The 13660-nt window shown below is 46.6% G+C and overlaps 1 protein-coding gene across 3 annotated transcripts in view; it reads right to left on the minus strand.

Annotated features, from left to right (window-relative positions):
* RECQL5 (RecQ like helicase 5) overlaps positions 1–13660 on the minus strand; it is a 912465-nt gene that overhangs the window by 117632 nt on the left and 781173 nt on the right. For all 3 annotated transcript variants that reach the window (XM_078654534.1, XM_078654536.1, XM_078654535.1), the window contains 2 exons: positions 7879–7921; positions 6906–6964 (listed from right to left, as the gene is read on the minus strand). In XM_078654534.1, coding sequence (XP_078510660.1) covers positions 6906–6964; positions 7879–7921 — 102 coding nt within the window. The remainder of the gene's footprint in view (positions 1–6905; positions 6965–7878; positions 7922–13660) is intronic.

The following is a 13660-nucleotide window of genomic DNA, read 5'->3' on the forward strand; positions in this document are numbered from 1 at the left end:
TCCCAGCGCTGAAGAACCCTACACCAGTGGGGGCTGGGGGTGGAAAGAGGGGGATAGTAGTTTTAAACAGAAGCAGTATTAAACAGAGGCAGTTTTCGAAACGGGGTGGTTAACGATTAAGGAAACAGGTGAGTTTTGAGTCGTTTCCTGAATCGCAGGTAGTTCGATTCTTTCCGCAGGTCTCGGGGGAGGGCGTTCCATAAACGCGCTGTGTGGATCGAGAAACGTCTTCCACCCGTGCGGGCTTTCTTGAATCTGGGCACGGTGATGAGGGACTCCTTGTCCGATCGAAGAGATCTAGGGGCTTTGTAAGGTTGTATAAATTTCCTCAGAATGGGGGGGCCTTGATTCTGCAGTAGCCTATGGGCCAGGCTTAAGGCTTTGAATGTTACTCGTTCCCTCACTGGGAGCCAGTGAAGGAATTTCAGAGCAGGTTTGGCTGAGGCTCTGGCAGGAGTATGCGTGAGGATCCGGGCGGCCGCGTTTTGAATTTTCTGCAGTTTATTTAGAGTTGCTTCGGGTGCGCCCAGGTATATAGCATTGCTATAGTCAAGCCTGGACAGTATGAGGCCTTGGATGAGAAGTCTTTGCGATGTGGGTGGAAGGAGGGGCAGGATCTTTCTCATCGATTTGAGTAGCCCGAAGCAGGTGCCTGCTACTTTTTTGGCCTGCGTGGTGAATGAAAGATCAGTTTCAATCCATACTCCAAGGCTTTTTACTTCCTGTTTAGGGACAGGGGGGGGTCCCAGACAAGGCGGCCAGATGTTCAAAGGGAAGGTGAGTCCTTTCTGACCCAGAAGGAGAATGTCAGTTTTAGAACCATTTAGCTTTAGGGCTGAGTTGTTCATCCACCCCTGGATCTGCGTCAAGCAGTTGAATAGGTCCGCCGGCTGTTGACTAGGGTGGGAAAGGGAGACAACTAGTTGTGTGTCATCCGCATAACTGACGATGCTCACTCCGAACGGGATGACGACCTCCTCCAATGGGGACATGTAGATGTTAAACAATGTGGGGCTCAGGGAGGAGCCCTGAGGCACACCACATTGGAGGGGTGTGTCGGAGGAGCGGGTGTTATTTTCCCAGATCTGGAAGGAGCGTTGGGCCAGAAAGGAGGAAAGCCAGGATAAGGCGGTGCCTTCTACTCCTACCTTCTTGAGCCGTTTGACCAGAAGTTGGTGGTTGACGGTGTCGAAGGCCGCGCTCAGGTCGAGGAGGATCACTGCCACTGATCCTCCCTCGTCTAGGAGCGCTCTGGCCTCCTCTACTGCAGCCAGGAGGGCGATGTCGGTGCCCTGTCCAGGGCGGAAACCTGTCTGCGAGTTTTTTAGCAGATTATTGGATTCAAGAAACTGGGAGAGTTTTTTTTTCACCAGTTTCTCGGCTACCTTACTGGCCCCGGGGAGGAGAGATATTGGTCGGTAGTTGGCCAGTTCAGCTGGGTCCAGGGAGGGTTTTTTTAGCAGCGCCTTAACGACTGCCGCTTTCCAACTAGGGGGGACGACTCCCTGTTGAAAAGAAGCGTTAATCAGCTTAGTGAGGGGGGGGATGATAATGGGAGCGACTTCTTTAAGGGTCCGTAGCAGTGCGGGGTCCCTGGGGGATCCGCTTTTGATAGATGTGAGCGTGATCTCTACTTCTTCGTGGGTTATTTGTCCCCACGAGGTTAGGCGAGGGGCGATCGAAGTGTCAGGGGGCTCGTCGGTCTCGCTCGGAATAGTCGGGGGGATGGAGGCAAGAATTTTTTGGATTTTTTCTTGGAAAAAGCTGGCTAGCTGACTACATTTTTCCTGGTCTGCCTTTGGATCTGGGGGGTTTCCAGGGGCGGGGTCAGGGAACTTAAGCAGTTCTTTCAGGATGGTATAGGTTTCTTTGCTTGAATAGGCAGCTTTTTCGAATTGTTCCTGAAAGAATCGACTTTTTGTCTTGTCGATCGCAGATTTGTAAGCTGATAGGGAGGTGGAGTAGGCGTCCTTATTAGCGTTGGATTTCTCCTTCCTCCATGACCGCTCCGCTCTTTTGCAGTCCTGCCGCAGCGCCTTGAGCTCTGGAGTATACCATGGGGCTGAGGGTATACGTTTATTGTGTCTGAGGGTGGTGGTTTTGGGGATAAGGGTGTCCAGGGAGGAAGTGATCCAAGAGCAGAACTGTTCATCGGCCGTTATGGCGTCGGAGGAAAGCACTGGGGTAGTGTTAGAGAGGATGTCCGACCATTCTGATGGTATTAGTTTATGCCATCGTCTGTCATTGACTTTGATTTTCGCAGGCTGGGTGGGCACAATAGGGGCCTCCCATGAAAAGGGGACTAGAAGATGATCAGTCCATGGCAGTGACAAAGGTGGACTGGTGGTGATATTGGCATTAGTGAGGATGGGATCTAGTAGGTGTCCCTTATCATGGGTGGGTTCATTATTGACCAACCTGATACTAAGTGACAGCAGGTCCACTAGTAGGTCCGAGGCAGATCGGTCAGTGGGATCTGTAAAGTGGAGGTTCAAGTCGCCCACGATGAGAAAGTTGGAAACAGAGGCGGCTAGTTGAGAGGCCGTTTCGGTGACTGCATTGAGAAATTTCCCAAGAGTCCCTGGGGGCCGATAGATCAGGAGTCCCGAAAGGGAATGCATCGGGGAAGATTGAAGGGAGAAGTGACAGCTTTCGGAGTTATCAATTTGGGCGTCACTAGTTCTGCAGGTGAGATGTTCCCGGTAAATTATGGCCAACCCACCTCCTCTCCCTTTTGGTCTATGGAGGGTTTGGATGAGGTAACCTGGGGGAAGGGCGGATACAGCGTCCGCATCGGTGCTGTCAGAAAGCCAGGTTTCTGTAAGGAATAATGCATCCAAGCCTTGATCTTGGATCAACTCATTGATTTCGAGTGCGTGTTTGGGGAGGGAGCGACAGTTGAGAAGACCCAGTTGTAAACTGGGATTAGCTGTGGTCTGAGCGGTTGGATAGCAACGCGTGCAGCTTGTGAAGGATTTACCTATATCGTGAATGTAACGACAACCCTGGTTTTTATCAGGTCGAAGGTCCAGAAGCGTGTCTGCTGAATATGTCAGACGGCTGGGGGGTGGATCTGGCAGAATCCCTGAGCCTGGGACCGTTCGGGCCCGGACGGGCCCAGACGGGGATGCCTTTGGCGCGCATACGGCGCTCCCGCTGCGCTCGTCCGCTGAGCTTCCTGTGCATGCACATTTTTAAACCAGAGGGGGGTGTGGCCTAAAGTGGGCGTGGTCAGCGTGCACGCCTGGTCTGATGGCGGCCGCTGAGAAAGATGAGAGAGCGTGACAGCGTTCAGGTCGGCTGTGCGCTAAAGTGTGAGCAGTTGCTGGCGGTGTTTCAAGGTTTTAAAAGCACAACAGTAAGTGACACCACACAGTTTAAAAACGATTAAGATTTAAAGCTTTCTTTTTAGAACACAGATTATTAGCAATGCAATAGTACCTCCAGCTCCCGGCTTTCCGCCTCAGGAACTGGGTAGGGAAATGTGCAGAAGCGCTAGCAGTCAGCGCTTTTGTAGCGCGATCGGGGGGCGTGGCCTAAAGTGGGCGTGGTCAGCGTGCACGCCTGGTCTGATGGCGGCCGCTGAGAAAGATGAGAGAGCGTGACAGCGTTCAGGTCGGCTGTGCGCTAAAGTGTGAGCAGTTGCTGGCGGTGTTTCAAGGTTTTAAAAGCTAAACAGTAAGTGACACCACACAGTTTAAAAACGATTAAGATTTAAAGCTTTCTTTTTAGAACACAGTTTATTAGCAATGCAATAGTACCTCCAGCTCCCGGCTTTCCGCCTCAGGAACTGGGTAGGGAAATGTGCAGAAGCGCTAGCAGTCAGCGCTTTTGTAGCGCGATCGGGGGGCGTGACCTAAAGTGGGCGTGGTCAGCGTGCACACCTGGTCTGATGGCGGCCGCTGAGAAAGATGAGAGAGCGTGACAGCGTTCAGGTCGGCTGTGCGCTAAAGTGTGAGCAGTTGCTGGCGGTGTTTCAAGGTTTTAAAAGCACAACAGTAAGTGACACCACACAGTTTAAAAACGATTAAGATTTAAAGCTTTCTTTTTAGAACACAGATTATTAGCAATGCAATAGTACCTCCAGCTCCCGGCTTTCCGCCTCAGGAACTGGGTAGGGAAATGTGCAGAAGCGCTAGCAGTCAGCGCTTTTGTAGCGCGATCGGGGGGCGTGGCCTAAAGTGGGCGTGGTCAGCGTGCACGCCTGGTCTGATGGCGGCCGCTGAGAAAGATGAGAGAGCGTGACAGCGTTCAGGTCGGCTGTGCGCTAAAGTGTGAGCAGTTGCTGGCGGTGTTTCAAGGTTTTAAAAGCACAACAGTAAGTGACACCACACAGTTTAAAAACGATTAAGATTTAAAGCTTTCTTTTTAGAACACAGATTATTAGCAATGCAATAGTACCTCCAGCTCCCGGCTTTCCGCCTCAGGAACTGGGTAGGGAAATGTGCAGAAGCGCTAGCAGTCAGCGCTTTTGTAGCGCGATCGGGGGGCGTGACTAGACTTCGGTCTCAGAGTTTGTCAGGGGTACAGATACTGGCTAAAACTGGATTTTAGTGTTGTATGTTGGAGGATTACCACAGTACACTCTCCACTTGCAGCCCAAGAGCCCAGGTTTAGTTTGGCTGAAGACTTTGCCCATCTTAAAAATGCCTAAAGTGGCTAATCTTAACTCCGGGAACCTTAACCCAATTGGCTCGGGCATCTTCAGGAGTCATTCCTACCCACTACCTCAAACAAGGCATAAATGTTGCACCTGCTTCATATCACTTCTGGACCTGAGGATGAACAGAAGAGGATTGAACCTGCTCTCTGTGACCTGAGAAGAGCCCTGACGACTCGGCCTGCTCTCCCACGTGTACCAAGGAAAAAGAAGTGGGCTCCAATGATTATAAGGCTGACCACCTGTTAAAGCTAAAGGAACACAACAAGCTAGCTATAAGGGGCTGTTTCCTGCAACTGCCCAGTTTACCAGCTGCAACTGAACCTGGACTGGACCCTGCTGCGGCCCCTGCCTGACACCCTATTAGTCTCCAAGTGCCTCCCACAGGTCCTGGAGGGCTTTAGAAGTGTATTCCTGTGGTGGATTGGTACTTAAAGGACTATTGTCAGAAAGTAAAATCTTTTGCCCAGGACAAACCTGGTTGGTGTATCCTACCACGTCATTGCGGGCAGCATCCAATTGTGCTTAGGTGCTGTTCTACTGTAACAATGGGCTATCATTGTCACTTGGTGCTTCAAGGCACTATTTCTACTTTTAAAATTCATATCTCCAGTTCCCCTCTTTGGATGTTTGTCATTTTGGTGTAATTTTGTTTATTCAATGCTTCCCAAATTTTCAAATTCATTTAGGGTTGTTACTAGTGTTATGTAGCAACTTTATTAATGTTCTAATACTGCATAATTTACACATTCTCTCGAAGGCAAACATGCCTGCTCTATGCCACAGCTGCCATGGGGTGAGCTCAGGTTAACTTACTGACTCTTAGGGTCCACCCTGTCAAGCATTGTGGTTATTATTTGAGGTGGGTACTCACTCCACTGAACTAATACCCCAATTTCTTAGACAGTGCAAAAGTGCACTTATAACCTTCAATGTTGGTATGTATTGGCCTCCCATGAGTTTGGAGGAAGGGTGGATGGCAAGTCAGAGTAACATTTTTCCTTCAGTAAACCTTGTTATGGACTAGAGGCACAGACGTGTGAAAGGACAATTCTCTTCTGGACATATCTGTCTGTGGTTTGACAAGGACGGACCATTTGCCACTGCATTACTGGCATACTGTCTTTCAAGGCAGGCACCTTTCTACTCATAGTGAGCTTCTTCTCTTTTTAAATTTGTTATAACCTTGGTTCCTGCTCCAGTGACATTTCAGATGCCATCCATGAGAGAAAAAAAATAAGTGTCAGGACTCATGTGGCAACAACTGTCAAACTGAAAACCCACTGTTCCTATAGCAAGGACAGTGAGTCGTACAAAAGGCTTCGGGATTACCCCAAGGATCTCCCTGCAAAACCAAATTCAATTCTCCCTATTCACTGTAGGAGTCAAAAGTGAACTTGTATCATAACTTCTATACTGAGTGATGCGTCCTGAGATGCTACACAACCAGCTTAGCCGTGCTCTTGTCTGTCATGCTCCAGATTATTAACAGGAAGTAGATAGCTTGCAGAATGGAGTTACTGTCCTGTCATATTCAGAGGGTGTCAAATTATGGAAACAATTTACTCAGTGTGTTGACTGGAATCACAAATTGGATCTCAAGAAACGACATGGAATTTTTATGAGCATTTTAGTTGAAGAAATGTGTAGGTCGGGGTAAGTGCGGGAAGGAACTGATGGTGGTGTTGAATGATGTATTGTTTTTGTGAAGAAAAGGATTTTCTTAAAACTCTCATGAACCAAATTCACACTGTTGCATAGCCACCTTTTGTCTCCAGATGGGGTAGAAGATCTTTTAGAGAGTGAGGAACCGGTCTCAGGAACATTTTTCCACTCACCCTGAAGATAGATTTCAAGAATTTCTGTATTTAGAATAATGAACAACTTTTTTTTGGGGGGGGGGGGGGGGGGGAGAGAAGTTTTATACATCGCAAACTAGACCCAAAGTTATCCGAGCACTTTACATGAGCACCAGTTGCATTACAGACTGACACAAAAATGTTTGTTAGGCATGGGGAGATTAAGGGATTTGCCCATAATCACAGGATGTTGAGCGTCCCTGAAGCATCTCGAACCCTATTCCCCAGCTTCGAGGTCGACCGCCCTGGCCGTTAGGCCACATCCTCACCCCAAATCCTATTGCCAACTATTCAGTAAGAATATTTGTTTATAATTCAGGGTTTGTTTATCCTGAGTTGCTGAAGGCACCTGGAACAGAGACTGTGATAGTGAGTAGATCACTTACCTTTATAGTCAGTTTGGGGATTTTCTTGCTCGCTGCATCCTTTAAAGGGCAATTAGGATCTGATCAAAGGAAAAAAGAAAATTGAGATGATAATGGTCCTTAGAGTCACATTCTGACAAAAGCCTTATTTTTTCCACCAGCTCAGACTCATGCTTCTTTCTACACTCTATCCATTCCCAACTATTTGCCACTCTTTTGCAACCCAGAACTGGCAGTTATCCCTCTATTACCAACTCCACATACTTCAATCCACCTCAAAGACATTTTTTTCTTATACTGACTTCACCCACTTCACTGAAGCACTGGATCTTAAGCTGCACTGTCTCTACCCACAATTATGCACCGCTCGCTCAGGCCTCCTGCCATCCTCAGTAAGCAGCCCAGCCGAGCGCTGGCACCCTCCCACACAAACTGATGACCATGCTTTCATCTCCTCAACAAGTCTTACACTGCTAAGGATTACTACCTGCTATAGTAAATAATCCTAGGAAAGTACTTCCACCTTTACTCTTCAATGCACATCTAGCCCTTGACGGTCACTGTCTAGTATAGACACCATAGAACATTTATCAGTGATGCACAGGGGTTGCACACATTCAGGGCAGCAATTTTCAGAGAGTATACCCTCTTGGGACAGTTATACAAAGAGATTGCACTGCTGAAGGCATAGATGCACAAGGACTGCACCTGTCGAGGACAGATGCATAAGGACTGCATCTGTTCAAGATAGAGATGCCCAGGGATTGCACCTGTTCAGGACAGAGATGCATAGGGACTACAGCTGTTTAAAACAGAGGTCCAATTAAGCCTCCTTGACTGTGGAGACCAAGATCCGCCCATGCCCAAGACAGTGAAGATGTCCATTTTCATACGGTGTCCCGGCCCCAATCCCCATATGCATCTTTCTGGCTACTGTATACTGTCTAGGTACAGCCGAGGTCAGAAAAACTCTGCCAAGGGAAGATGCACCTACCTGGGACATCAGTCGCTTCTTCTTTAATAGTCGGTTCACTGCCCTGATGGAGAAAGTGTGAGAGGAAGATGTTAGGAGCAACACCAAAGCAAAAATATCCACAAGCATGTGGGGGGAAAGGGAATGAATGCTGACCAACTAAAACAAAGTTGAGCTGAATAACTACTAGTACACTAAACATGGCTGGCTTCTGCAGATATAACCACAACAAATCAACCTGCTGGAAGTAGGTGCAAACACATCTGAATGAATCAAATCTGATGCACTTTCGGTTCAATAATTAATAAACAAGCAGCAAATACATTACTTCAATAAATTACTTCAATAAACTATAAAAAGTCTGATTGTCTACAGCAATGATTACATTTATTTCCTGAGGAGAGTTAAGTGGGTTCTGTAAAGAAGTGTATTCACAATTGTTGTTCTTTTTAAGGCTACTGGACTTTAAAGCCATGGGAAGACAGACCTCAGTGTTAAAATACTTGAGATTACCGAAAGAAAACCGCAAATAAACTGAGCAAGAATGAGAAGTATGAATGCTCAATCTAGATCTAGTCCTATGAGAATAAACAACTGGAAGCATAAGAGAAATAGAAGAGAACTCATGAAGCTGAGTGCACTGAATATCTATAGAGGGTACCCATCCAGCTGGTGTAACTACTTTACCAAGAAAAATTTGTGCGGAGGTTCTGGAGGTCCTCGTCTGATCAAGGTGACACAGTCCTTTCTTAGGGGTACCACAACTTCAGGTAAGTAAAAATATAAAAGCACCTTCGGCAGACAGTTTCAGCATGAGTGTCCGCATCTCTCCCACAATTTAATGTAGTCTGTTCTGTACTTCTGCTCAAAAACTCAAAATGTGATGGTATGACCATGTTCATGGAGGAGACCCACATTTGCCTCTTGACACCTGGGGAACTCTGTGGAACATTCTGGGTATATCCTGTGTAGGTTTACCGGGGTCAAATAAGAATTTGAACTGTTTATGTTTTAAGTTACACAAGACCATAGCCTCTGTGAAAGATGTGTACTACTCTTCATTCGCCATTTGCTTGGGCTCGAAGTGTCAAGTACAGGAAACGAAATGTTTCGATTTAGCCTGCCCAAGTTAAAGGCGCAATCTAATTCATCCACTTTTCCTTACTGCTACAATATGGACATAGTAGAAGCAGGGGTCTCCATGAAAGGGTAATTTCGGGGTAAAAAGCCAAAAATCATTACAAGGAATAGCAAGACATTGAATGAGAACAGAGTGGAATTTGAAGCGGTCAGTGCACTGAAAAGCTGAACAACGCTGAACATGACTCAAAAGAAACTCCAAAGTTTGAGGTCTTCAGGAGCCGCAAAAGGGCACAGACCTTAAAGGAGAGGAAAGCAGATCAAAGGATCGCTCAGGTAAGTAAAAATTTGGCCCCGAATAAAATGTCAACTGTAAAGACCAGTGCCAGCAGGCTGAGGCCCAACAGGATACCCTTCTCCAGCCAGGAGCACCAGGCTTGCCAGAAAAAGTGTGGAAAAAACACAACAGATCAAGACAGCGGCATGAACAGATGTAGCATCAACCATGAGTGATGCTAGGAAAGTAACCCTTCCAGTAGATCAAAAACCTGTACATTTGTGAGTCACACTTTTTCCTGCACTTTGTACTCTGATTAATCTGGTTGCTTGTTTACCTTATCATGAGCAGGACTGGCTTCATAAAATTGTGTCAGATCTTGTTTGGTGGTCACAGGGCAGGCAGGAGCTACTGGGCCTCAATTGTGAGGGTTAAGGTCGTTTGCCACAGATGTCCCGGGACCCATCACACTATGGCACTGCAAACTATCTCTTGTCCACTTGACTTTCAGGATAAGGGCGAGCAGGTCACAGGCTTCTCATGGAGGAATTGTGGGGGTTCTTGAGTTGAGAGCTCAGCAATCAACTAACAGACCAAATAAAGTGAATGTCCGGCCTAGTGATTAACTTTGCGAGAGAGAAATGTATTTTATTCATAGAGTTGTATTAAATACTACACCCTTTAATACTCATATACAAGTTAGTGTCTCTGAGTCCAAAGGCTTGTAGAAGCTACACCCACCCCATTCCCTCTCCTACTCCCAGGCTCTCTTCCTCTAGTACTAGGTGCCCCCTCACTCTACAGGAGTAGCATGAATAACGCTCAGGCGCAGTTCAATCACCCATGGTTTACAATACACTAAGTCTTAAGACTTACCCCCTTCGCAGAATAGAAGATTTAGGTCAAGGCCTTTTCAGGATTTCCTTACACTCGGGCAGTCCACCTGCGCACTACTGAGAGCTAGGGCGCATAAGCTATCTTAGATACAGTTCCTCAGAGGAGAGTCGCATATGGCAGAACACACCCAGCCTTTCTTTCACTGATGCTGCAGTCTGTATAGAATGGCTCTGATGTCACTGATGCAGTCTCTAGCCGAATGTTGAACTGTACTGAAGATAAAGTCCCAACAGAAGCATAGGTAAGTGCAAGTCCTTTGGTCTCCCTGTGCAATAGTCAGTTGTAGCCTATGTCTTTTCAACCAGACAGCAGATGTAGCCTACAACTGGGCCTTTTGTACCTCTTGGGCCATCCGCAATTTGGAAGTGGCAGCTGGTGATCGTAAGACTACAGCCTGACTCGGCCATCAGCATGGGGGGTGAAGGTGCTCAGCAGCTAGGAAGGCTTTCAGGTCAGGTACACAACTCTTCCAGCATGGGATCAAGACTTCAGATGATGCCCCCCTCAGCTTTGGTAGACATCAACTCTTGTTGCACAACAGCCCTCCGAGTACTCTGTGGAGCACTCCCTTCCTTTTTCATATAAGAACTGGAACAAAGTGGGGTGGTTTGGGTCCCACTTTCACTCGCAGTGCTAACACAGGAAATATTGATCCACCGTCTCAAACTGTAGAAACTGTTTGGAATGGTTCTTCTTTCAAGGCTTTTGTGAAAAGCGAAGCTTCTCACAGCAATGTTGCCCTCATCCTGGTGTACCCACAACAGAGGCACAAAGAGGTGTGAGGTTTCTACACCTGGTTGTCATCAGCCCAACTGAAGGAGCAATCAGGGATAGAAAAGGACAGTATTCACCTAAGGGTTTCATTCCCTTTGACAACAGAGTCTGCAGTCCCACCCCACACCTATACCATCCACCAACTGAAGCATACAGGAAAACTAATCAGCAGCTCCTTGCTAACAAAAAACCCTATAGAATATCTGATCGACCCATATCGCCACTCCCCTTAAGTCTCCTCCCTCCAGCTGCAGGAATGTAAACAATTCACTACACTGTTAGGTATTATAGCCCTCTCCCTCCATCTTTTGCAAGGCCAGACGAGGGGTATTAAAAAACGATCCCACTAACCTCCATAACACTGGAAAACCCATGCATACCATGGATACACCAGCACCTCGAGACCCTCATGGGTGATTTGCCGTGCATTCTAAATCCTTGATTGATTGATACGCTACGCCTGCACACAAAAATTCTTAACATGCACCAAGATTTTAGCACAAAGAACTGGGCAAGTGCATTGAAGCAGAATTTTACCAGAGTGTGCTGGCAGGCCTCCACTCTAGTGACTCAGGTATAAAGATCTGGTCACAATACTGATCCTTAAACCACAGTAAGCTGAACCCACTGCTCTATGTACTAAACCCAAAACAGGGACAGTAGTCATCTGTCACAAATGAGGGGATGCTTGGTTTACCTCTCCAGGTCACAGACCAAGGTCTCTCATAGTCAGGGACTGTCCTAAGCCTCTGCACACACTTAGATAAGTGTAATGCCAGGGCCAAAATTCAAAAGTCAGGATACCAGATAGATGCAGTTGGAACACTCTGATCCGTTTTCAGTCCCACACGTCCCCACAATGACATACCCCAGGAGTGAAATCCAAGCATTCCATACCTCAGGCAAGAACCCCTGCTGACCCATTTTCGAACCACACTCCATACGGGACACAGTGACCGGAAGTGCCAAGAGAGTAGCTGCACAGTCACGTACCATACAACTGGTTCCAACAGCTCTAGGAGACCAGACAAATTAACAAAATCGGTTAGACAGAGTATAATTTCCAGAACCTTACTAAATGCCAGATCACTAGTGAAAAACCATGATGAATTTGCTGACTTTCTAGACCATAACAAGTTAGATATTGCATTTAAAACTGAAACCTGGGCTGATTCCACCTCATGTCCCGATTTGGTTTCAGCAATCCCCAGGGAATACTCTTCAGAATGGACAGTAGTCAAGAGGGGTTGAGGACTGGCAGTAATCTCCTGCGATCAGCTTACTGCCTCCTTCTATGCTTTATCTACCAATCTTGAATGCGAAGCACTATCGTTTCATGTGGAGCTCACTAAAAACCATACTTCCAACGGCCTGCTACTTTATCAGCCCCCGGGTATCCAGATCCTCAACTCAGCCATCAGCCCCATACTGGAATCTTGTATTAGCTCTGCAGATTTTATGATTCTGGGAGATTTTCATTTTAATCGCTCACAGACAGAGACTCCAAAACCTTAACGGACAATATGGCTAGTCTGGGCTTATCTCAACTTTTTGATGTACGACATACCAGGCAGGCCATAAGCTGCATGGCTTTTTTACCAATAATCATTTTCTTAAATATACCACCGCATTGCCACTGATTTGGTCGGACCATACAGCAGTTATGTTTGAATTGGTGGTACCGGCCAATCCATCTGTAACTAACACTCCCAATCCAGACTTTAAAAGACGAGCTTTTCACAAAATTGAGAATTCCCAACACAATCTAGCTCTCTACAGTTCTAAACACAATCCTGACAAGGATCTAGACTCAGCCATATCAGACTATTCTTCATGGCTAGGGTTGGCAATTAATCTGTTTACTCTTGAAAAAATACATACCAACAGGAGAAACAACCCATCAAAACCTTGGTTCTCCGACAAGATTATAGCCCAGAAACAAATGTGTCACAGACAGGAGTGTAGATGGAGGAAGAATTATGATTCTTTAGAATGAGGTATCTGTTAACAAACTATTAGTGACTACAAATGCCTAATTGTAAACCAAAAGATCCTGTACTTACTTCACTCATTAAGATTGATGCATCTAAAAACTCATCCAAAGTATTTTTTACAACAGTTTAAGAAACTTGCCAGGTTTTCTTGCCAAAATTAACACTAACGGTAACCAAGCCTTTTGTAATACTCTGGCAGGCTTTTTCACGCCAAAGTAGAGGACATCTACGACACTTTGCAGCTAATAATCATTTAGCCTTTGAGGCTCAAGATGCTAACCCTCCTCCCAATAATTCCGATACTCTGAGCTCCTTCTACTTGCTCACTATTGAGAAGGTTTTATGTTTTGCTCACACCATTAAATCAGGCTTCCCGCAGGACCGCTGCTCCCGAAAAGTATATAGTTAGCCCCTGAGGTTATATGCTCTTATCTCTTTAACATCTTTAACTAAATGTTTAATTCTGGATACTTTACTAAAGAATGGAAGAGCGATTCCATTCTTCCATTAATAACAAAAAGAAAAATCAAATTTCAACCCGCAGGAACCAAGTAGCTTTCGACCTATATCATGCCTCCCTTTTCCAGCTTTTCTGCTCACTTTGCCACTGGATTCAAGCAAGCCTGGCTGAAGACGGCTGGAATGTCAGAAACCGGTCCTAGGAAGCTTGATTCCGGTCCAGGGAAGGCATGGCTTGGCAGTTCGGGCTGGACTGTTCCCATGAAGCACAGGGTCAGACTGATTTGCATATGGCCATGTCTGAACTGGGGTGGAGAGTGGG

The sequence above is a fragment of the Lissotriton helveticus genome, chromosome 7, assembly GCF_964261635.1.
Source record: "Lissotriton helveticus chromosome 7, aLisHel1.1, whole genome shotgun sequence".
NCBI lineage: Eukaryota > Metazoa > Chordata > Amphibia > Caudata > Salamandridae > Lissotriton > Lissotriton helveticus.